Consider the following 25,604-nt stretch of genomic DNA (forward strand, 5'->3'; position numbering starts at 1 on the left):
GGAGGGAAAGGGAGAGAGAAGGGAAATTGCACGGTAATGGAAGGAGACCCTCAGGGTTATACAGTGGAGGGGGTAGAGAGAGAGAGGAGGGGAGGGGAGGGGAGAGGTGGGGAGGGGGGAGGGTGGATGATGGGAAAGGCAGCGGAGCACAACAGACACTAGTATGGCAATTTGTAAATCAATGGATGTGTAACTGATGTGAATCTGCAATCTGTGTATGGGGTGAAGGTGGGAGTTCATAACCCACTTGAATCAAAGTGTGGAATATGATATGTCAAGAAATTTGTAATGTTTTGAACAACCCACAATAAAAAATAAAAAAAAATAAAATAAATAAATAAATAAATATGAATAACAAAAGGGAAAAAATAAATACTACAATATAATATCTTGTAGTCATATGGTTAATCACCTCAATCAATGTTTTATTTCAAAATGAAACCTAGACTCCTTAGCCATCGCCTCCATTACATGGATATATATGGATATACTTCTTATTTATCTATTCATCAGTAAATGGGCAATTTCATTGTTTTTATTTTTGGCTCTTATAAATAATACCATTATGAATATTCTTATGCAAGTTGTGAATATGTATATATATTTGTTTTCAATTCTCTGGGGTATATAAGTAGGAGTGGAATTTGTGGCTCATGAGTAATATCTTGACATAGAGAATGGAGTGCAAAGAGAGTTGAGAAGACAGAATATGTTTAGAAATGAGTAGTAGTTAGTGCTTCACAGCTTTGTGGCTAAGATCAAGTACAGAAATTGGGAGGAGTACAGTCTGATGAAGGTGTAAGTTATACCAAGCAGGAAGTGAGAATTAAGGCTGGAAGAGAACATTCAGAGTACAATCATGAATCACTTTGAATATTGAAATGAAGGAAACTGGATCTAAATGAAACATTAACAATTGCAACTTACACTGTGTAGAGTACTCTACTGATCTTAATACACGATTTCATATTTGAAGCAATCTTCCAAAATGAATAGTATTATCTCCATTTTACAGATGAGAACATTGAAGCTCACGAACAAATTTTTCAAAGTTATCTCTATCTCAGTAGATTTCAGAATACAGATCTCAGCCTAATAACTTCTTTTTTTCTTTTTCCCTTCTACAATATTTTCTACATTGTTGAGCTCACATCATTATACACAATCATGTCCACTTTGTAAACATCACTATATCATAAATGAATCTGCTGGTGCTTCAATGGATACTTCCAGCCATCAGAACCATGGGAAATACATTTCTGTTGAAAAAGTCATCCAGTCTATAGTAGTACATCTAGCAACCTGGATTGGACCAGGACGGAGTAAACCTGCAGTTGGCAAGGGAATTTAGTACACATTGCTGACAGAACCTGAAGAGGAGCAGCACTGGTGGACTTGGATTCCACACCCTGCACTTCTGAACCATCACCACATGAGCTTCCACCTCTGAGATCACTTAGGCTCATTTGGCACCTTCCCACTGGCCAGTGAGTGTGTCTGGAAATAGAGGTGCTTGATCACTGGTCAGGGGGTTGGCCTGCCCCTGAAACCAGAGGGCAGAGCTCTGTCCTGCTCCCAGGCAATCCCAGGTGCCTCTCTTCCTGAGAATCTAGTCATTTCACAGAGCTCCTTAGTACCTTCCCCTTCCCAGAGGAGAATGGGACATCAATTGAGAGACCTGGGCATGGAACCACCCTGGAGGAATGGATGCAGAGCCTGCCTGGCTACAAGCTCTCCAAGCAGGACTTCCCACAGACCCAGAGATTATTTCCTGATGGAAAGATCTGAGGTCAGAGCACTGCAGGGTTCCAGGGCAACAGGGTCTTGAGCTTGGGCTCCAGCATCACATTTCTGTGCTTATTTCCCAGCTCCACAATTTGCTAATTGCTGTGATGGTGGACAATTCATTTGATCTTTCCATTATCTCACATTCCTCTTTTTTTTTTTTTAAATGGAACCATGCAAAACCCACCTCACAGGCTCACAGTGAGGGTTCAACAAAATAATTCTTGTGAATTGGCTTGCAGGGTTTCTTCATCACCTGCTCCTTACTCTTATTCCTAGCCCTTGGCCTGCTGCTGGGAGAAAACACTGTGTGTAATTCCTGCTTTTTTCCATAAAGAAGTCTCTAGTATTCCAACTTGACAATCAGAAGAATCTCCAAACCATCCTGCATGCTTTCTGGAAGAGTAGACAAGGGGATATCATTGCCTACTGGTGCCTGCAGATGTCCTTTCTCTGTGGAGCATGCCCAATGTCTAAGCTTGTTGGGCTCTTGTAGGAGAAAAGATCCATTTGTGCCTCTACAGTGTCACCAGAATTTCTAATGATCTCTGTTATCCTAGAGCTGGGGTGGGATGGGGGGGCAGAGAGATTGTTCACCTCCCCCCGTGGGAGCACAGGTCACTAGCTAACTAAGTAAGCAGGCTCTACCCAGGTGTTTGGCTCAAAACTATGGCAGGTGAGTCAAGGGGGATGGTTAGAGGCTAAGTGTGTGGCCTTCCAAGTGTGAAAAGGTCCCAGACACTGGGAGGAAAGGAAAGACTGGATGGAGTTGAGTGGTTTGCCCCATGTTGGCTTCCCCACACTTTCCTATGCAACTGCCCCAATGCCCAGCAATTCACCTTGAAACCAGGGCCTGCCTAGGCTTGGATACAACCCTCACTGCTGAACTAGGCCCTCAAGCTCTTCCAAAAAGAAATCTTCAGAACACTCCTGAGGCCCCATGTACTGGGCAGACATCCAACAACTCCTGGAAGAGAAGCCAAGAAGGTGAAAAAAACAGAAGGAAATCAAGGAGCTGGTGGCAAGGGAACATCAGTTTGTGCTAAGCCAATGATAATGGTAGGATGAGGAGGCACCAAATTTTCTTTGGCTAGTGAGGAGCCAGAGTTGACATAAGGGTCATTAGTGTTGTCTCGGGATCATTAGCATTGTTATTGTTAGTAGCCTCCAGTCACTCTAACTGGACCCTGCCTGCCTTTGTTTTCTGTCCCCTCCCCTCCCCTCCAATCAGGGCTGCCTAAGCCAGACAGCTTCTGTGAACCTTGCCCCTTATTGGCTGCAGATAAAAGGTAGAGGAAATATGGGACAATTTCAACCACTGCTAGCTGTAGCCTTTAAATCTTCATCTCAGGGAGATAACACACAGAGCAAGGTCCAGCGTGGACAGCATCACTCTGTGAGGTTAGAGAAGCATTCAGAGCACAGCACAGAATTGCTGCTCTTCAAGCAAAGCCTGGAGTAGAAGTCCACCTTCTATCCTGGCAGTACAGAACCCCACTTGGCAACTTCAGCCTTGAGAAAGTCATCGCAGCATCTGAGAGCCAAAATGCCAGCGCGCTTGCTGCAAGAGAAAGTGAGTTTCCGAGCAATCCATGTTTGTGGGCTCACCTTGGGCCACTAGGTGACTAATTGGTGAGGAAGTCAGTTGAAGGCTCCTGGAGTTCTTGACCATCTTTTAGAGTGTGTTGCCTTCAATTTGATGGGAATGTGGATTGTAATTGAGGAATTTGGTCCTCCAACCTTTATTTCTTAAGCTTATCAAAAGACAAAGTTTCAATAATTTAGATATAAATCTAATTGGCTTCAAATTGAAAATTATGAATGAGGCAGCCTTTATTGTATAAAATAAAGTGAAAGCTTTTATTGTGTCAGTACAGAACCTTGGGATTTATAAGGTGAGAACAAGGGAACAATTTATATATAAATGTATATAATCATATATATAATATCATATATATGATATACATCATATTTGATTTATATATAAACATGTGATGTTATATATAAGTTAATATATATGATTAAATAATCATATATACATGTATATATATATATATATATATATATATATATATATATATATACATATACATATATAGAGAAAGAGAGGAAAGAGAGAGAGAGAATATGCTCCTTAGGGTACACATGAACCAGATCAGATAAAATCAAATAGATCAAAGAACGAGCTAGGAATCTACTTATCAACCAAGAAATGTGTTTCTTAAATTTTGTACAAGTGAGTTCCTGTGATGCCTGATGTGTTTATCCATGGGTAACAAGAAATGTTAGCGACTGCACAGACTCCTTCCTGTTCATCTGTCACCAGAGAAGACATGTCTCCAAAAGGGTCCAGGGAGTTCCCAGAGAGAAGGTAGAATTTAGAACCAGCAGGGATTTTGGAATATGTGATGGAAAAGAATTTCAGTACATGCCAGTCAAAGGCATAGATGGAGGTGTATTTAGGAAAGTAGATACACATTCAAGGGAGATTAGGGCCATCTCAAGAGAGAGGTGCCTTTGAGGTAAATAAGGCAAGAAATTTGCATTCAAAGGACAATTCAGACCAGGTGCCATGGCGACCCCAGTCATCCTAGCATTTTGGGAGGCTGAGGCAGGAGGATTGCAGGTTCAAAGCAAGCCTCAACAACTTAGTGAGACCCTATCTCAAAATTTTAACAAAAGGGAGAGTGCTGGAGGTATGGCACAGAGGTCAAGCACATCTAGAGTAATCCCCAGTACCAATAAAAGAAAAAATAAAGAGTTGGTGAGGGGTGAAGATCTATCTTCTAGGGCTGTTTCAGGTTGGCAAGGGACAATGACTCTGTCTAGTCAGGGATCAAGAGTCTCATCTTGAGCTGGATGCAGTGGTACACACTTACAATCTTGTGACTTGGAAGACTGAGACAAAAAGATAACAAGTTTGAGACTAGCCTCAGCAACTTAGTGAGAGCCTGTCTCAAAATAAAATATAAAAGAGGCTGGATATGTAGCTCAGTGGTTAAGCACCACTGGGTTCTAGTTCAAGTATAAAAAAAGTCTCATCTTGATTGATCTAAAGGAGATAGACACTGGTCATAGTTGTGGGAATGGGTTGGAAATATTGTGTTGCCATCCTCTTACTGTAGGATTGTTTAATATGGAAAATATAAACTTTATTAGGAGTGGGGCTGCAAATTGGTCCAGCCAATATGGAAAGCAGTATGGAGATTCCTTGGAAAATTGGGAATGGAACCACCATTTGACTATCCCAGTCCTTGGACTATCCCAAAGGACTTAAAAACAGCGTTCTACAGGGACACAGCCACATCAATGTTCATAGCAGCACAATTCACAATAGCTAAACTGTGGAGCCAACCTAAGTGCCCTTCAATAGATGAATGGATTAAAAAATATGGCATATATATACAATGGAATATTACTCAGTAATAAAAGAGAATAAAATCATGACATTTTCCGGTAAATGGATGGATTTAGAGAGGATAATGCTAAGTGAAGTTAGCCAATCCCCCCAAAACAAATGCTGAATGTTTTCTCTGATATAAGGAGGCTGAATCGTAGTGGAGTAGTGGGGGGGGGGAGCATGGGAGGAATAGACAAACTCTAGATAGAGGCAGAGAGATGGAAGAGGAAGGGGGGTATAGGATTAGAGATGATGGAGGAATTATCCAAAGTACATGTATAAAGACACGAATTGGTGTAAATATACTTTGTATACAACCAGAGATATGATGTACTATGCTCTATATGTGTAATAAGAATTGTAATGCATTCTACTGTCATATATAAATTAAAAAATTAATTAAAAAAGAAAATTTATTAGGAGATTACAATGGTATTGGCTGAGGGATGGGAGCTGAAGTATGGTTACCAGAGGTCCTAATATTGGTAACAGTTAGATAAGACTAAGTAAGCTTTAATATTTTTTGCCTGTATACATCTCAGGATCTGAATTTTTTTTTCAAAAATATGTCTGTCAAATCAGACTTAAATTAACTCAGAGTAAACATGATTTTAACAGTCTCTTTTGATAGTTATTATCAGACAAAAACCCCTTTCTCTATAACCTCTCAAATTTGATTGCTTTTGGTAGGGCTGACACAAGCATGTATCTCAAGTTATATTAAAAGAAATATTGTCTTACTTTTTTTTTTTGTACAGAGGATTAAACCCAAAGGCACTTAACCACTGAGCCACAACCAGCCCCTTTCATTTTTTATTTGGAGATAGGATTTCACTAAATTGCTTAGGGACTCACTAAGTTGCTGAGGCTGGTCTTAAATTTGGGATCCTCCTGCCTCTGCCTCCCGAGTCACTGGGATCACAGGCAATGTGCTACCATACCCAGCTGTCTTACCTTTGAAATGTCCATGTATGACTGTATTTGGGTTATATTTACTGCCAGGTGTTTAAAACCAAGTTGTCAAAAATTGACCATGTTTCTATCTACTATTAGGGTTAGCTGAGATTCCTCAGGGGTTACTCTTGGGAACTTGTGAAAAGCCTCTTGGATTCTTTAACTTTCTCTACCAGTTGTCCCATCTGCCAGGATGAGTTCAAGGCCTTGCTGACCATACATGGAAGCACCAGGGACATTTTCCTCTCTAGTGACCCTCCTCTTGGCAAAATGTACATTTTGGCTTCCTGTTCTCTAAGGTCCTCACAATTCCCCTTATTGGCAGGTCAGGTGACTCAACCAGGGTTGCAGGGCCATTAGAGATGAGTCCTGACTGACCTGAGAGGGCAAGGGCCAAAATATTGGCTGTTTTTTTCTCCATTAGCCCCTTTACTTCCTTGGCTTTTGACTCCTAGTTTTGGTATTAGACATTGAACCCTGGGATACTCTACCACTGAGCTACAGTGTTTAGAGCCTCACTAAATTTTGAAGCTGGCCTTGAACCTATGATCCTCCTTCCTTGCCGGAGTCACTGGGATTATAGACATGAGCCATGTCAAAGGGCTCCAAGCTTTGTTTTTAAACATCTAGCAGGCCAGACATTAATATTCACCAATATTAAAGTGGGAGTAATGGGTTTTAACTTTAATATCTATAATTTTTTCAGTTATCCCTTTTATTTAATTAAGGTCAGTATTAGTATTGGGAGGTGGCATTATCTCATATCTATCCTGTAGGTGATGGTTTAGTATTTAAATTAACTCAGGTTGTTTTGTTTTAACTCAGGTCGTTTTGTTGTAGTGTATTCTTCAAAATACACTAACATGAAATGGTTCTAAGGCTTCAAAGAAAATACAAAATGAAATTAATAAGTGCAAAAACATATTGAACTTGTATAATAGCGTTGAACCAAGAAACATAATTTTTATAATACTAGTGTATCTTTGGTATCTATTTAGCCCCTTCAAAAAATCCATAAATTTCCTCTCTGTTCTCTTCCTCCTCTCTCTCTCTGCCCTCTTCCCCTCTCTCTTCCCTCTCCTCTTTTCTCTCCTCTCTCTGCTCTCTGCCCTCTTCCTCTCTGCCCTCTTCCTCTTCTTTCTCTGCTCTCTTTCTCTTTCTCTCTGCTCTCTTCCTTTCTCTCTCTGCCCTCCTCTTCTCCTCCTCTCAGGAAACTCTGAGCTTGGAAGCCGGAGACACCACAGATTGAAACTGAATAAACATATTATAAGACATCAGATTATAGTTTTATGAGCCTTAGATAGTTTGTCAAAAAATGTTTTTTTCTTCTCAGTACTAGAGATTGAACCCAGAGACACTCTACCACTGAACTACATCCCCCAACCCCTGCCTTTTGGGGTGGGAGGGTCAGGGTCCTGTTAATTTGCTGTTGGGGGCATCCAACTTGCAGTTCTCCTGCTTCAGCCTCTGGAGTAGCTGGAATCACAGGTATGCACCAAAGTGCCCTCTTAATTCATCTTGTTCTTCATACAGTCCTCTGATAGAACAGAAATCTCCATTTCCCAAAGAAACTGCATGCCTTTGAATTTTCTTCACAAATCTGGGACCTTTGACTTTCCCGAATGTGTGGGAGAAGGTAATAATACTTAGAAGGTTTTTTAAACTTCATGTGAAAAAAATGCAACCAATGCTTAATAGTTTCTCTCCTTCCTGAATCAGAGAATCTTCATGTTCCTCTTTCTATTGAAACAATTTAACAATTTGCTTTTTAAATTTAAAAATTTTTTTTTGTTACTGGGGATTGAACCTACAAATGTATGAAGGCTAGTTCTGCAGCTGGAACAAATTTTTCCTTTATTATTTCCTAGCAGCCCTATGGGAATATACATGATTATACAGATAGAGTCCTGAAGCTCAGAGAGATTAGCTAAACTCTGAAGAGACTGAACACAAGGACATAAAGCAGATTAAAATGAGGTTTGGGGTGGAGGAGTGTAATCTCAGAGGCTTGGGAGGCTGAGGCAGGAGGATCATGTATTGAAAGCTAACCTCAGTAACTCAGTCAGGCCCTAAGCAACTCAGCAAGATTCTGTCTCTAAATAAAATATAAATAAGGGCTGGGGATGTGGCAGAGTTTTGAGTGGCCTGAATTCAACCCCCAGTACCAAAAAATAAATATAAGGTTTCAATTGGGCTACTTCATGGCAGCCAGCAGTGCAGAAGGTAAATTTAAAAAAAAAATCCATAAATTTACCCCACCCAATCACATGTGAAATCCTTTACAAGTTTTTACATTCTTTTAAAATTCTTTTGCAACCTTTAAATACTTTTATAACTTATGCAAAATTTTAGTTTTGTATTACAGTCCTTTTTATTCTGAGATCACAGAAATTTTTACAACAAAAAACTATCTTTTAAACAACAATTTTAAACGAGTTTAATTTTAGCAACTTTGGAGCCATGAGAGTCAGAGATTTATTTCTGGTGAGGCTGGCCTTTAGACAAATCTTAAAGTATTTATTTATTTATTTTTGTTTGTTTATTGCTATCAGGGATTGAACCCAGAGGTGCTTAACCACTGAGCAATATCCCCAGTAATTTTTAATTTTAATTTTGAGACAGGGTCTTACTAAGTTGCTTAAGGTTTCACTTAATTGCTGAGGTTGGTCTCAAACTTGAAATCCTCTTATCTCATCCTACAGAGTCACTGGGATTACAGGCATGTGCCTCCAAACACAGCTGCTGGTTAAAATTTTAACTCTTAGTAAACTTGTCTTTAGTTTAGTCCCAGAAGCAAAACAAATCTTACACTGTTTTATCATTTATCAACAATTCATATAAAACACACATGCCCAAATACATATGTCTTATAAAATTCAAGAAGCTGAGTACTTGAATTTATTTTTAGCAGTTGAGTTTTAGTGCTTTAAGCTGAAAATTAATCAGATATCTTCTCTAATACATTCATAAACTCCACTTACATCAAACATAATGTACATTTTTTAACAGTTAATTTTAGGTTACTCATATAAACGAAGATATCAGATGAATATGGTTAGCATTTTTCATATATATTTTCTTAGTTGTAGTTGATCACAATACCTTTATTTTATTTTTTTATTTTTATGCACTGCTGAGGATCAAACCCAGTGCCTCGCACATGCTAGGCGAGCGCTCTACGCCTGAGCCATAATGCCAGCCCCCATGGTTAACATTTTAAGCCATCTTTTTTTCTGCCAAAGAAAAATCTTAAAAGCAACAGACATTGTACTTCAAACATTTTATAGAAAACAGCACTCTCTTCATTGGCTGATCATCTAGAAAAACATGTACATTAGTAATTTTAAAGACATCTTTACTCTCATTTTTGTAACCAATTTAAATTTACCTTTTTGTTAAAGGTTACTTAAGTCACATGAACTAAAAGGCATTTGGATCTATTCTTTTTTTAAATTTATGAGTGCTGATTTATCCATAAGCCAATTTGATACCATGTAGACATAATATACAATACACACATGTATTGTGAAAAAATTAAAATATAAACAGAAAACAAAGATTTCTATAGCTTTTATCTAGATTTACCATTTGTCAGGATTTTTAAAAATAACCTGTTGATATGATTACCATGGTCCAGCTAGGTGTGGTGGCACATGCGTCAGCTACTTTAGGAGGCTGAGACAAGAGGATTGTAAATTCAAGGCCCATCTCAGCAATTTAGTGAGGCCATAAGCAACTTAGTGGGACTGTCTGAAAAAAAATTACATCTCAAAGACATAAAACTTAATTTAAACATTACTAGAAGGGTTTGGGTAAGTGAAAGTCTAAGTTTTAAAGGTGGGGCATGTTATGTAGACTTAATATCTTTTCCTAACTTAAGAACTAGTCAATACAGGGAGATAAACTTACAAATGGAAATTTCTTTTGAAAAAGTTAGGGAAATCACCAGTGGGCCAGATATCCTCTTTAACCAAGAAGCATAAAAGAAAGTGTCTCTCAAGACAAGCAAAAGAAATAAAGAAAGGGCTCTTCTTTTTAGAGCTTGCATAGTCCAGGTATTGGACACCTATAGGTAAGGGATAAGAAAGTTAAAGCTGCTCATTAAACAGAGTGTAGGTCAGATTTCAAATTTCAGAAACCAAAACAGCTTGGCACAGATGTCTTCTGTGACACAGAAACAGGGGACACAGATCTGGGGGAGGCCTATAGAATTGGGGATGGCTGGGACAGGGTCTACCAACCATGCCTGGACATTGAATCAATGGTTCAGGTGGTCACCTGTCCATCCATGAGGTTGATCCATGTCAACTATCATCATTGTTTATTCTCCTTTTTAGGATCTTTATAGGGGAAGATCTTTTTTTTTCCCAATGTATTTGAGAGTTAGTCCTTGAATAATTGCTTAACATAACAACACTTGAATCAGACTTTTTAAAAAGACAGCAGTGGGGATAAGGTGGAGGGATCCAGAAAGTCATATCTTTGACCATTTTCCTCCCCAATTATAGAACAAGCTTCCGTTCTCTAATTTATATTGAGACCAAGCTATGTTACAAGGAAAAAAAATCATTTCTTTTTTCCTTTTAAAAGTTCTCTGCCTCAAGAGTTGGGGTTGTAGCTCAGTGGTAGAGAGAGCACTTGCCTCGCACATGTGAGGCACTGGGTTTGATCCTCAGCACCACATAAAAATAAATAAATAAATATATTGTGTTCATCTACAACTAAAAAAAATTTTTTTAAAAAAGTTCTCTTCCTTAAAAGAATTCTAATTATTTAGTACATACCTAAGTGGTGAGTTTTCAAGGATAAACAATGAATTATCCATAATAGTTAATGGTTTTTTGAAAAACATAGGCCTCGGGGTACTCTGAGTTCCCACCAGGGATAGGATTTTTAAATCTGTCCCATACTGTATCTTCAGGGTAATCTGCTTTTCTCTTGGGACTTGACCTTTAGTCAGTCCCATAATATTGGGGTACTCTTATTAGTTCCCAGAAGGATAGGACTTTTAAGCTTGTCCCAAATTGTCTGCAAATTATTGGCAATACAATTGTCCTTGTCCCCATTATGCAGTTGTCCTAGTTAGGAGCTAACTAGGACTCAAGAAAAGAAATATTTTATGGAAAATAATCCTAAAAGCAATATTCCTAAGATCTCAAGTAATCTAGGTGCATTTAAGAACTTATAACTTTTTGGGTCTTATTTTTAAAAAGTGAGAACACAAAAACCTCAGTTTTTAGGAATGTTAGGATAAGACAATGTCAGGTAACTTTTAATGGAAAGAGATTTGTTTATAGTTAACATTTTATCTCATGACCAAGAAGGACAAACGCCTCATTGCAATCTTGTCTCTTCAGGCAAGATCTGATTAAAAGAAAACGTGTCTTAAGTTTAGCAGTTGTTGTCCCAGCTATCTGAAGGTGAGGTTCTCATTCTTTCAGTGAGATAGTACTAATAGGGTGGCCATTTATGTTGACTGATAATAAGAGAACAGAGAAAGAGAACACTTTCTTTCAGAGCTGCTACTATTAAAAGTCAGATCAAGAGTGGAAAAAATATCAAGTACAGAGAATGTAAAGATAAACCCAAGGATCAGCATGACTTTAGATAAAGCAAGTTTTGAGAATGTTTTCTAGCTGACAGTAACTGCATAGGAAGAGAATAATTTAGCTGGAAAATAAGACAAGATTGCAAAGAGATAGTTTAGAGACTAGATCAAGGGAAGACAGAACAAGAATACATCCACAGAACCTAATTAGTTCTCTTTGTTTCCACCCATTAATCTTCAGGGTTTGTATACCTATTGTTTTACAAGTTACTTGATTGTTCATTAAAGGCAATTTAAAGAAACCCCAAGACCCTGCTTGGCCATTGGTTCACATTTCACTGATCCTTACTAACTAGTATCTACCACTTAAAATTTGTATGTTTTGAGACAGGATCTCCCTAATTGCTGAGGATATTACTAAGTTGTTGAGGCTGGCCTAAAATTTGCAATCCTCCTGTTTCATTCAGCCTCCCAAGTTGCTGGGATTATAGGCATGTGCCACTGTGCCTGGCCCCAGAATCTTTTATTGAGTTCCTTCAGACCAAAGATTTTCTCATGTCCAGAAGGTGTTACTATGTCCTGAACCAACTTATTCTTTCATGGCATTCTCATTTTTAGCTGGTGAGTAATCTGATAGCCCTTAAGTACTCAATCCATACCCACTAGTTAAGTTGTGACTTGGCTTTGAGATCCCCTTGACAACTTAGGGATTTTCCCCACTCAAGCTCAAGAAAAAGGAACTATGAAGACAGAGAACAAAATCCCTGTGAATTTCCAGAAATTGGAATTCACACTCCTGCAGTACAATGGGCCCACTTATCTATGATTTAATTTTCTGTGGTTTCAATTGCCATTGGTCAACCATGGTTCAAAAATATTAAATGGGAAATTCCAGAAATAAACAATTGATAAGTTTAATATTATATACCATTCTGGGTAGTTTGATGAAAGAGTGTTGTTCTAATCCATCCTGTGTGGGTTCCTTTGTGCAATATACTTATATTGAACAACCTATGCAACAGTCACTTAGTAGCCAACTTGGTAATCACATCAACTGTGGCAGTGGCATGGTACTAGTATACAGTGTCTGTTACACTCTGTACCTTCAGGCATCCACTGGGATTTTGGAACATGGCCCTACAATTGCCATTAAATGCCAGTTTCTGACATAGTGAGACACCTACAATCTCCCTATAGGACCCAGTCTTATTTCTGTCATGACTGCTATTCTTGCCAGTGACTCCTCAGCCTCTGTAAACCCCACAATGTCACATGATTTTTTGCCATACATACTAGCCCTCTGTCTGCAGCCCTGAGTTCATATGCCTTCTCACAGTTCACTTTCCCTGAATTCAAAAGCCAAAAGATTAAAGGGAAAATGCAAAAAGAACAGAGTTCAATCTGAGATGGACTTACAACACTTGAGGCTCCCTAAGAAGACAGGGGATCTTAAAAGGAATCAGCAGCACCTCTCCCGCATTCCATAGCTGTGTTCTTCAAGTCCCTTTATAAATTGCCAAAACTGTTGAAGACAAAATTATCACAGATTTACTCATGGATCTAATTGGTTGTTAATTGGGAGTCAGGATCTAATTGCCTTAATTCTACAAAGTGACAATGAGACCTCCCATTGGACAATAGCAGAACTGTGGACAGGTAATGTAGGAACAAGGAAACAGAACAATAAGGAAATCTTGACTACTTTGGTTACTTTTCTATGAGAGTTAAATCCACAGAACTTTCTTATCATGCTAATTCAGGTACATGGAAACCTCCTCTTTCCATGAAAAACTTGCCTGTTAGGGGAATTATCTACTTCTCTAAAGCTTCAGTTTGATTTTGTGGCACTCACAGATTGAGTGACACCATTTTGGGTTATTCTGGTCTGTTAGGGCCTGTTAGTATAGGAATTTAGGCCAAAACACTGATCTCCTATAATTTTTTTTTTACAATTGCCCCCAAATTCTGAATTCCATGCTATCCTTTGAGCTTCTAAATGACTTGTTGGTAAGGGAGAAAGTTGAGATCTCCAGAGAGAATTTGGCCACCTTTCCCAAGTCACACTGTCCTCCCCTAGTGGGCCCTTTCCCCTCGTGGGTACTTCTACTTCCACAGATGGGATGTTTGGGCACTTGGTATCCGATTTTTGTTTACTAAGCTTTAAAGTAAAGAAAAATCCAGCAGTGCATGTCCTTTTATACATATGTGCAGATTTTCCTTTGTATGCTCCTAGGGGTGTGTTTCCTCCCCTCACTCCTTCTGCCACTTCCTCCTGAGATGTTTTTCACTCCCAAGCCCTACCTTAACAGTTTCTAGAAACTTTTCCTTCCACCTAACCCTAGTTAACCTGGACACTGGGGCAGGGTAAGCACCTCTACTGCACCCTTCCCCCATTCCTATTGGAGAGCAAAGTGACCCTGCTGCACACAAGCCTCTTTTTCATCTGACTCTCCACTTACTCTCCTTCTAGCTCTCCAGCTCCTATACCACCACCACCACCATCACAGCACCTCCCAACGGGTGCCTGAAGGATGGAGGAGAGAATTTGGAGAAGGACCTTCTCTACTTGGCAGAAGACATCCGCCCTGAAATAAAAGATGACATATACGACCCCAGCTATCAGGATGCAGAGGGCCCCAGGCCCCAAACTGAGTTTGTCTGGAGAAACATCATCCTCATGGGTCTGCTGCACCTGGGAGCCCTGTATGGGATCATACTTGTTCCCACCTGCAAGTTCTACACTTGGCTCTGGGGTAAGCAGGTTTCCTTGTCCTGAGCCAGTCCCCCAGGTTTCTCATTGCTTCTTGATAAGGTGGGTTGCTCCAAGAGTGGGCCCCTCTCTGTCCAGGTTTTGCCAGTTATGTGTCTTTGGTTGCTTGAGATACTGAATGGGCTGGAGAAAGAGCCTAGGGAGTTTGAAAGGCAAGAATGTCAGTTCTGGGGGTCTCTTAATGTGGTATTGGGGAACAATCCCTAAGACCATGTGCAGAGGTTGGAGGAGTAGACAAATGGCCTTTAGAGAGGCAGGTGTCCCAGAGAGTTTCTGTTTGCATCATTTGTGTGGCGGCCTGTCAAAGCTTACTTGCCACTAGATAACTCAGAGGAAAGATGGTAGAAAAGGGAAGAACAGAAAGGGGGTAATTCAGAAAAATACTTTGACCTGACCCCTTGGCTAGTCCAGATTCCTTTGTCACACAGGAAGAATAACAAGGCTCCTGTCTGACCTAAGTTGTGCAGATGTGTTGCTGTGTTACTCTTGGAAGGTCTCCAGGGCATAGCAAATGCCAGACAACAAAAGGCTCTTAGAATGAAATAAAGTTGCATAAATTCTGTTTAACTCCTGCCGGCTACTTCCCTCTCTCCAGATGCCAATGAAGTGCCAAAGACCCAGTACCTTCTAACTCTAGTACTGCCCCCTACCTGTCTTCCAGGGGCTGCTGTAGTGAGAAAGAGAGGGTTTCCAGTTTCTGTCTGATCCACCCTTATTTCAGGGACCCATCAGGACTCCTGATGGCCTGCCCCCCTGGATCTATGCCTTTGCAGGTAGATTCACCTCTGTCCCTGAAGCTGAGCTAGGAAGGGGGAACAGGGAGCACTAGAGATCCAGGTGCCAAATTGCTGCTCTATGAGGAGTTGGGAGCCAGTATGCCCTCTCCAGAAGTCACTCAGAGGTTTCCTGGAACAACCTCAGGTGTGGGGGACTTTCTGGCAGATCTCTTGGAGGGCAGTGGGTTAGAAGGACTGGTCAGTCAGGAGATAGCTGGACCCTCTATACCTCTTAGGTCTCATAGGTGGTAAGATGTGCTCCCTTGAGCACTGACTTGACAAATCTTTCTGATGTCACAGGAAAATGCAACTGAGAAGATCTCTTTTCTCAGGCAAAAGACCAGAGACCAACTGGGGACAAACTCATATTTTTAGGACAGGAAAAGTTATGTTCCTTTGATTACATGGTATCATCCCTGCCCCAGAGGCACTTGGTGGGAGCAGGCCAGGCAGGAGGTCACACCATCTGCATACCAGAAAGGGTTGCTATGTGTGTGAGGGGAGGTGACTTCAGTTTTCCTACTAGTGTGACCCTCCATACTTAACCTCTGACACTTAACCTCTACAGAATCTATTTCCTTATTCGCTTAGCTGTCAACTGCGTATAATAACAGTTCTTCCACTGACAGAACAAATCTAACTGATTGAGTCTCTTATTTGACAGACAAATAGGTGTGAATTGAACAGGCATCAAAGTGCCTGTGTTCTTGTCCCAGTACCCCTGTTAAGATGGGAGGCATGTGCTTTGGGATTCAATTCCTAGGGCCATCTGCACCATTGAAACAGAAGCTCTGTTTTGTCCAGAGTCCTTTCTTTCCTCCTGGTGACTACAGGGCTCTGGTTCCACTGTGGTTTGTCCAGATAGAGGTGGAGTTAGACACTGAATCAGGAAAGAAGATCTCAATAACTACATGGCCAGAGGCCACATATCACTTGGAACCTCAGCCTGGCTCAGAGAGAATGTGACTAGAACTTTCCTTGAGACAGACCCTGGCTCTGTGGCTCTTTTGGGAATCCTGTAGGAGGAACAGGATAGTGTTCAGGAGGTAGGAAAGGGAGAGGAGAATGCCTGCTGTTTAGGAAACTATCTCTAGTTGCAGGACACAGGGCAATTGATTACAGCATGTAAACAATCTCCAACTGAAATTAAGTAATTGGCCCCTGAGGATCCACTGTTTCTAGCTGCACAAGGAATGAAATATTGTTAACAGTTTCTCCCAAGGCCTCAGCCTCTGTTTCCTAGTGCTGCCTACAGAGGAAGACTCAGGCTTAGGAGGTCCCACATATATCGTCCTGCCTCATGACCTCAAGGCCCACACTCAGCAGACCTTCCTAATTAGAGATACATGAGACACCTCCTGAGCCTGTAGGCCTTGAAGACAGTGGGGCAGGACAACATTGGGGTGCTCCATTGTCAGAAACTGGATGGTAGAGGTAGAACAATCACTAGAACAATCACTGCTTATTGTCAGAATAGTTTGTTAACCTTGGCTTCAGTTTTCCTACCAGTGTGACCCTTGATACTTAACCTCTGACACTTAACCTCTATAGCATCTATTTCCTCAACTGAAAGATGTGGTCTTATTAGCACCTACCTTTTTCAATATGAGAATATTAAAATATTACCATATCTATGGTAAAGCTTGAGTCTCTGTGCAAATTCGACTGTGTGCAGAGCTTACTAGAGTTGCATTAGCTACTGCAATACTAAAATACTTTTGTAGCACCTGATTGATAAATATCCACTGCTCTGCATATCCTAGGTGGATCCTGTACCATACAGCTCCTTCAATTGGTCAGTGCCCAGATTTCTCTGGCTGCTATTTTCAAAACAAACTTGCTTGTTCCTGTGCTCAGTGGGAGTAATTTATGGTCCTGAATACCTTAGAGAAGGTCAACTGAATGTCCATGGAGATAGGACCTTGGATACAGTCCCTTCAGGTTGCCAGTGAGGGTGACACAGTGGTGAGAGTCTTATTCCCTTTCCCTCTCTGCCCCCTTACTTCCTGGAGCAACTTATCCCATCTCCATCCCTGGATGGAGAGCGTAAGGGTGATGTTATTTATTTATTTATTTGGTACCAGGGATTGAAATCAGAGGCACTTGACCACTGAGCCACATTGCCAGCTCTATTTTGTATTTTATTTAGAGACAGGGTCTCACTGAGTTGCTTAAAGCCTTGCTTTTTGCTGAGGCTGGCTTTAAACTTGCAATCCTCCTGCCTCAGCCTCCCAAGCTGCTGGGATTACAGGCATGTGCCATTGTACCCAGTGGTGATGGTATTTTTTAAAATGATAAAAATACAAGGCCTCAGAGACCAAGGCATCCTAGGGTTCAGGGGTGCCTCACTCGAAGTCTAAAGATGACAAAAGTGTGTCATCAGGAGAGTGTACTTGATATGCTTCCTCTGATGGGAATCACACTGGTTGGTACTCTCATTGTCTTGTCCTGGCAGCATATTTCTGCTATTGGGCCAGTATAGAGGGCATCACTGCAGGAGCTCATCGCCTGTGGAGCCACCGAAGTTACAAAGCGCGGCAGCCCCTGCGGCTCTTCCTGATCATTGCCAACACCACGGCGTTCCAGGTAAGAGGAGAACACTAACTTTTGTGTCCTTACCCTGTCAATGACCCAGGGAAAAATGGAGGGGATCTGAGCCTGGACAGCAGCTCCACCAGGACATTTGTTGCCATTTCTAGTTTCTGGAAATAGTCTGGGAATATAAGTCACTTTTTTGCACAGGCTTCAGAGTACGTATGCAGAAGAGGACAAGCCCCTCCATGCCTCCTTTGGAGCCAGACTTTGGGGACTGTGTGAGATTGGGCTGAGAACCGTGGGCCCTTGCAGACATCCAGGCATTGGACTTTTCCCAGGAGGGTGTCCCTCCTCAGGCCTGTGTTCCTCTTCTCTGTCCCTCCAGAACGATGTTTATGAATGGGCCCGAGATCACCGCGTCCACCACAAGTTCTCAGAAACACATGCCGACCCTCACAACTCCCGCCGCGGCTTCTTCTTCTCTCACGTGGGTTGGCTGCTGGTGCGCAAACACCCAGCTGTCAAAGAGAAGGGGGCGACCCTGGACCTATCTGACCTAAAAGCTGAGAAGCTGGTGATGTTTCAGAGGAGGTGAGTTAAGGGAAGATGGAGCTAGGGATGTGGCTCTGGGTACCTGAAGCTTAGGGAACCCATTTTTTCTCTTAGGTCTTAGAAAATAATGGTCAAAAATTTACTGTAAGTTCAAACTCATTTAAAACTCCAGTATTTGACATTCCACAGGCCCCCAGGCTGTACCTTATGGCTCTGTTCCTTCCTCTCCGAGCTATCTTTATGAAACCCATTAAATTAACAAACTGACCTGGGATAATCATGGATACAAAAAATAAATGTAGCTGAGAACTTACCTTCAAGAACTTTCTACTCTACTGGGGTTACAGGGGTAATCCAAGTATCCAAATAACCATGATATAAGGCAGAATATTGTGTGTATCTGAGAGGTAGAAAGAGGAGGGAGATTATTGAGGAGGGAACTGCTGGGAAGGTATAATGAACAGAGTACAATCACAATCCACCTGTAGATAGAGACTTTCATATGTATAGGAGCAAGGACAGTGGAACATAATGAGCCAAAGTCTCAAGGAAGTTCCAGGAAGGATGTCCTTCTGCTTGGAATATAGGGTGGGACAGGAAAAGGAGCACAGTGACAGTTTCTGCAGATTCCTTTCTGCAAATTTAAGATTTTATGCACTTGGAAACAGGAAACTACTATTGGTTTCCTCTGCAGCAACAGGGCATAGAGGTGTGCTTCAGAGTGGCTGCTCTTGGGTAGGTAATCACTGAGCCAGAGAGATGACAGGCAGGGACACAGGTTGGATAATAGGGAGCACCCTGCTGGAGAGGCAGTGGCAAGAAGGGAAAGGAGTTGGAGGCAGGGAATGCCGGTGACATACGAAATCAAAGATATGTCTGCTCAAGGGAAGGAGTCGGACAGTCAGCTCCCTTCAAGTGTCAATGGCCTGGTCTATATGAAAGCGAAAAGTGGGACAGGGCCTCTGCAGGGACAGAGACCTGCAGGTGATCAAGGACATTCGCTGTGCCTCCTGACAGAAAAGCAGAGCAAACAATTAGGGGAGGAAGTAGGAAACGGAGGTGTTATACAAAACACGTTCTGTTCCAAAAGAGCGTGATTGGAGAAACAACGCAGCCCTAAGGCAGATGGACAACAGCCCAGGCAGCAGAACTTGGCTGGTAACTTTGTGATTTGACCCTCACTTGTTGACCAACTCTTCTTTATGGTCTTATCAAATAAGCAGTTTGAATGGGAGCCAAGTGTTCCAATCCTTGCTGCACTGGTTCCTAGTGTTATCTTAGAAAGTCATTTAATGCCTCATCTAAAAAATGATACTATATACTCAAAAGATTTCCCACCCATCCCCCCAGGCTGCTTTTTGCCCAACTGTACTCATTGTGTAGGAGGAAAGTCATTTCACAGCTTAGCCCAGTTAAAGTGGACAATCTAGATTAAGTGTGTGAGTCCTCGATCCACTGACTAAATGTGTGATGTTTCAATGTAGGTACTACAAGATTGCTGTCCTGGTGATGTGCTTCATCGTGCCTACTCTAGTACCCTGGTTTTGTTGGAGTGAAACTTTTGTACACAGCTTGTATGTTGCCACATTCCTGCGATATGCTGTAGCGCTCAATGCCACCTGGCTGGTGAACAGTGCTGCCCATCTCTATGGATACCGCCCCTATGACAAGAACATTGAACCACCTGAGAGTCTCCTGGCTTCACTGGGAACTATGGGTAAGACAACAGTACACAGTAAAACCATATCTAGGGATCAGCTGATGACAGTATTCAGCTTGGAGCCAGAAACACCAGTTACATTTGTTCTTATGAACTTTTTTGTATCTTAGTTCTTCCACTGAAAAATTAGGAGTCACTTTTGGGAAATGCATAGGAGAGTCAGGCAACAAGGTTTTTGTAAAAGGATGCTTAAAAATAATAGTGCCTTTTATTCCAGGTCCCCCAAGCCATCTCCAAATCCTACGTATATTGAGTCCTTTTCAAACTTTCCTTTCTCCTGTCACCTCTGACCTGGCTGTAGGCATACTTGGGGCAGAAGAAGCATAAAAAGAACATCAGGGTCAGTGGACAGGCCAGGAAGCCATGTGTTTTATATTTAATCATGTTGTATAAAATGCGGGAAAAGTAATTATTACAATTTAAAAAAAGGATAATGCTCTGAAAGCATTTTTTATCCTTTACTATAGTCTCATGAATCCCCCTACCTCCTTTCAGGCATCTTCTACCATTGTACATATTTTTACTTTGACCTATGCTGTGCAATTTTGACATTTTCCAAAGAAACAGAATAATCCAGTTTATTTATCTTCACTTGTTTATTGTTCATATCATTACTACTGGCATGTGTCCTGTATTGTAAACAGAGCTAGGGTGAACTTCCCTGACTCCAGGGTCTCCTTATGACTACCAGTTCAAAGTGGCTGCCAGCCTTACCATTATCACTGGTGTCATTCACTTCTATATACCTGCCCTTCCCTCCCTCTCTCCACCCTTTGCTCTCCTCCAGCTCAGGTTCCTGCCATTCTAATCTTTTCCCTTTTTGAAAGACCTCCCCTCACAGTCAAAAGTTCACTCTCTCTCTCTCTGAAAAAGCTGACCTTCCCCATGAGCCTTCCTGGAGCTGCCTCTGGCTACCCCAGTTACCAGCTATGACCTTCTTCTTCACTTTTCTCTTGTGTCTAAGTATGCATCTTATTTTATCTTAAATGGGATGCTGATAGGTCAAGTGAGTGCTTATTCAGAGCCTGAGAAACCAGTCATGGAAGGGAGTGGTCCTTTTTCAGCACCCGTAAGGCCTTCATGTTACCACACACCATTCTCTCAGTTCCCATTCCAGACAACCCAGTGTACAGAGGGACATGCACTTTTAGAAGCCCTGATTAGGGTCATTTCTTTTGCTTATTGTTCTCCACTTGTTTATTGTTCATATCATTACTACTCTAACTGGGGACATTTTTATCCTCAAGAGTCCAACAAATTCTTTTATTAGTTTTTATCCCAACTTGATAAGGCTCGGTTTTGCTAATGTTGGAAGCTGTTCAGAAAAAGAGAGTCCTGCCAAGGGTTGGCAAAATATCCGTGGAGTTTCCAAACATTTGTCCTCCATAGAATACTCCTCCATTGAGAGTACCTGTATTTTCCTCTCAAAGTGAAAAGCTAATCTCAAGAATTCTCAATCTCAGAGGTTAGAGGGAAGCACTCAGAATTTTCAGACTGTTTCTGTTTTATCAGTGCCTCCCCAATCCCAGGGTCAAAGTTCAGAGAATTAGAAGTCAGAGTAGCCCACTATGAACCAGCAGTGACTGAGAAATCTCTAGCCTGTGGCTAGGCCTCCTTACCTCTAACTTTTCCAGTCAGTCTGTTGGAACCTCTCACCCTTACAGGAGGCATCAGGGCAGTAAAGAAAAGGTGTGTTTCCTTACTCACCTTTGTAACAGAACCATCTTCTCTATCATCCTCCTATCCCTTGAGAGAAACTTCCCTCAAAGGATCAAAGGATCCCAGACAGAAATGGTTGACCAGAGCCTCTGGACCTGTTACTTAAGATGTCTCTGGGGGTATCTATTTGCTTCACAGTTGAACACTGAGTTCATTCATTCATTCAGTAACAGCGAGTTTCTCCAGGGCTCAAGGTACCCTGCTAGGTAGGAAGTGTGCAAAGATCAGGAAGAAAGCAATCTCCTGAGCTCCCTAACTTCTCTCTTTGCTTTTGTTCCAGGTGACTGCTTCCACAACTACCACCACTCCTTTCCCTACGAATACTCTGCCAGTGAGTACCGCTGGTACATCAACTTTTCCACGTTCTTCATTGACTGCATGGCTGCCCTTGGTCTGGCTTATGACCGGAAGAAAGTGTCCAAGGCTGCCATCTTGGCCAGGGTTAAAAGAACTGGAGATGGAAGCTACAAGAGTGGCTGAATTTGGGGCTGACCAGGATCCTGTTCCAAAAGCCAGCTGAATAGAAGTTTAATTTCTGTCAATTCACTACTTCTTAATGCTACCAGGATGCTAAATGATGACCTTAACCCATCCCAGAATGGTATTCTTGTAAAATGCATAACTATTGAAAGGCAACAACTCTCCTTTACTCTGTTAAGCAGATATTCTTTTCTTCCCTCTCTTTTCATCCTATTGGCTTTTTCATTGCTTTGTTCCTATCACCTTTCTCTTCTCCCTCATTGCTTCCAGGCAAGGTGCTGGTCAGCTGTACCATGTGTCTTGCTTTCAAATCCTATCACCTTTTCTAGAGTCTAAAAGTAAAGGTATTTACTCCAGAAAACTCTCTTTTCTTGAGCTGTCATGAGCTTAAAGATAGGTGGCTAAAACTAGAGATGCAACAAAAGTTCTGGGATGTTACTAAGTATCATCACCACATTTGCTCCATGGATGAAAAAATAACTTTATTTGGCACAGATCTTACAAAGCAGATAAACTATCAAGAGAAAGTTAGCATGCAGGGTATGACTCATAAGTAAGGAAAATGATGAATTGGAAATGAAGAGCAAGGAAAGTTTCTGTGATCAGACCCATTTGCTTACCATCCAGAGACATGGAGTCGTTCTCTGTCTGACAGTGAAAAGGAATTGCCTTGGAGCTTGGCAATGCCAGAACCCAACACTGAATCTTAGTGTCTCAATGTAATTTAGCCTGAAAATACAGAAGAAGCACTTATTTAGTAGGAAAAGGGGTCTTTGCTGGAGAACAATTTTATTTTTCTTAAGATTTCTTGTTTCATAATACAAGAAATCTTCAGATTGGCTATGTCCAGACTTGACATATAAAATCACTCATAGAGTTTTGGGCATTCCATGAGCTGCTCCTCCAACTTCTTTCACTATTCTCTGCTGCCATATTTGTGATATTAATTGCACCTCTCAAAATAATAAGATGACTGTGTAATTTCCAAATAGTCAAATCAAAAAGGGCTTTAGAAAGTGGAGGTGTGTCAACCAGAACATATGTAGTCATGGATATTTTGCTTGGATCTTCAAAATATTTTAGAGTATTTACTTCTGAAAGAGGATGTTGAAGAAATTTGAAGTAGAGGGGAAATTATATAGCTTGCCTAATCCTCCCATTGCTGGACAGGTGATGGAGAAGTTGAGGGATAGCATCTGTAGACAGCTTCTGCAAAGAAACTTTCCAAAGGGCTCTGAGAACACAACCAGGAGATTCAAAAGTTGCTAAGTAAATTAGATGTCATAATGAAACAAGCTCCATGCTAGGTCCCTTTATTTGTCCAAATTGCTCCTTAGATTGAGTAGAAACTAAGTTTTTCTCCTCGGTGTTGTGCCCTTCAGTCATTCCTTGCTCTGTGACCATCCAGCCTATAGCATAGGATTGCCTGGGGAAGAGGATTAAATCTCTTATCTGCTGTGATTCTGGATTCTTGGCTCTACCTACTGTCCCTTTTCTCTTACTTTTTCTCTGTGTTCTCGTTTTTCTTCTTTCCCTGGATGGGCAATTGCCTGTGGGTATTCAGGGCATTGAGGAATTGCTGCCCAGGAAACTCCCTCTCTTGTAGTCACAATGCTCTTTGGCTCTGCAGTGCTGTGTCTCTTTAACAAGTAGAGCTGATGCCAATTTTTTGTGGCCTCCAGATCCTCTTCACCTCCCTGTGTGCCCCTGCCATACTGATAACCCCATACAAGTCTGAAAAACTCTTCTAGAAGACTGGTTGGCTCAGAGAGGCTCTGTCTCATGAGTCACAGCTGATCTCAATGCTCACTTTTTTTGCCAGTGAGCCAGCCACTGAGCAGGAGTTTGTTGTTAGTCCCCTCGATATGGGTTAGAACAGAGAGTGCCCCCTGAGTGTTCAACAGAGTGGCTTGGGCTGATCAGCACTTTACAGCTGACAGTACAATGCTTTGGGGAGGAGGAGGAGGAAACCTAGTCCACCGGGGGAACACAAGAAATAAGGACAAGTTCCTAAGTGCCTCACATTTAAAGGAGGCCCCTACCTGGAGCCAGGGTCTGCTGGAAAGCTTGGGCTAAGACATGCCGGGAACTTTGCTGAAAATAATGTGTTTAGTAAACTGACAACCCCTGCCACATAGCCTAAGGCAGATAATAGGGTGGAAGAAATCTGGAAAAACATGGAACATTAGTGTTTGTCGACTATGAACCTCACCTACCCTGTGCTTCTGTCATCAATGCAGAAGCCTGGCTCCTCTCTTTTATATTTGGAGTGTGCAATATGAAATGCTGTATTTACTGTTGAGGTCCAGTAGTGGGAGAGCAGGTCCTTCCTTCCTGTATCAATTGTAGAGAGGCTACAAGCACCAGCCTGCACTAAGGCAGCTTTGTCTGTGAGCTCTTGATTTATTTGAAAGAACCTCTTGGAATATCACAATAAATTGGATCTACTGACCTATGTGTCTATCCCTGGGAATATCTCTTATGTAGTTTTAAAATTCTATAAGTCTTTAGATATCTTCTTTATAATATGTGAATAATAAACTCATCTTTCTCTTCTAGTACTGTTCCATGGATCTGATCATGCCATGTCCTTACACAAGTGGGGACCGTGTGAATGTGGTGTGTAGGGAGGGGCATGTTGGCTCAGTAAAAACTCTATTTTCAAGATTCTAAAGATCAATTCAAGTGACACATTAATGAGAAACTCTGATCTGATCAAAAGTGAATTTCTAACAGTCCTTGCCTTGTGTACTGCTAACTACTTTTTTGGGGTACCTAATGTCTCCTCTCATGTGTGTTGCATGTGAGCCTCCACTCACTCTCTCTGTGAAGTTCCTTTACATGTGAGAGCCTACAGATCTGCCCAGGATAAAGGAGAATTATCAGCACATTGATTTCACTGTAGGTTTCATTCTGGATATTTGCCTTAGGACTATTTTTCTTAAATGCCTATATTTGATGGAAGATAGAAATAATTTAAATGTATTTGATTTATTAGTTTTTTATATTAGAAGATGTTTATATCTTTTAAAGTAGAAGTTTTTTCCTTCTTGGCTGGCTAGTATCCCTATTACAATTGTATTTGGAATGGCAAATGTAAAAAATAAAGAAAGGAAAGAGACCAATGTTACTCTAGTGGTAAAAACCTCAGTTTTTCTTTAATTAAGATGGGGTAATATTCTGGCCAATGTCAAGGGCAATTCTGAGACATGACTAATATTTTTTATAAAGCATTTTGGGATCCTCAACAGAGAAATACGTCCGCTGTATTTGTATAAAAGCAGTGTCTTCCATGAACTTGACATGTTAATATATCCCAGATAATATCATTAGTTTACATGGTTCTCTTGAGAGGTGAAGTGAAT

The 25,604-nt window shown here is 41.3% G+C and overlaps 2 protein-coding genes across 4 annotated transcripts in view; one reads left to right on the forward strand and one right to left on the reverse strand.

The window, feature by feature from the left end:
- Pkd2l1 (polycystin 2 like 1, transient receptor potential cation channel) overlaps nt 1–25,604 on the reverse strand; it is a 122,754-nt gene that overhangs the window by 32,347 nt on the left and 64,803 nt on the right. Inside the window, exons 1-2 of one of the 3 annotated variants that reach the window (XM_046450204.2) lie at nt 22,860–23,203; nt 13,104–13,209 (exon numbers count right to left, since the gene is read on the reverse strand). The exons of the other annotated variants lie outside the window; for them this stretch is intronic. The gene's annotated coding sequence lies outside the window, so the exon portion shown is untranslated. Of the gene's footprint in view, nt 1–13,103; nt 13,210–22,859; nt 23,204–25,604 lie in introns of those variants that run through there. 3 annotated transcript variants of the gene reach the window in all.
- On the forward strand, nt 3,144–23,203 carry LOC124096384 (stearoyl-CoA desaturase-like). The gene is made up of 6 exons (XM_046450207.2): nt 3,144–3,358; nt 14,158–14,440; nt 17,689–17,819; nt 18,154–18,359; nt 19,805–20,037; nt 22,040–23,203. The coding sequence occupies exons 1-6, from the start codon at nt 3,332–3,334 to the stop codon at nt 22,237–22,239; spliced, it is 1,080 nt and encodes a 359-aa protein (XP_046306163.1). The 5' UTR covers nt 3,144–3,331; the 3' UTR covers nt 22,240–23,203.

Source organism: Marmota monax, unplaced genomic scaffold, assembly GCF_021218885.2.
Source record: "Marmota monax isolate L192 unplaced genomic scaffold, Marmota_monax_Labrador192_F-V1.1 WCK01_AAM20220418_F8-fsc00004, whole genome shotgun sequence".
NCBI classification, from domain to species: Eukaryota; Metazoa; Chordata; class Mammalia; order Rodentia; family Sciuridae; genus Marmota; species Marmota monax.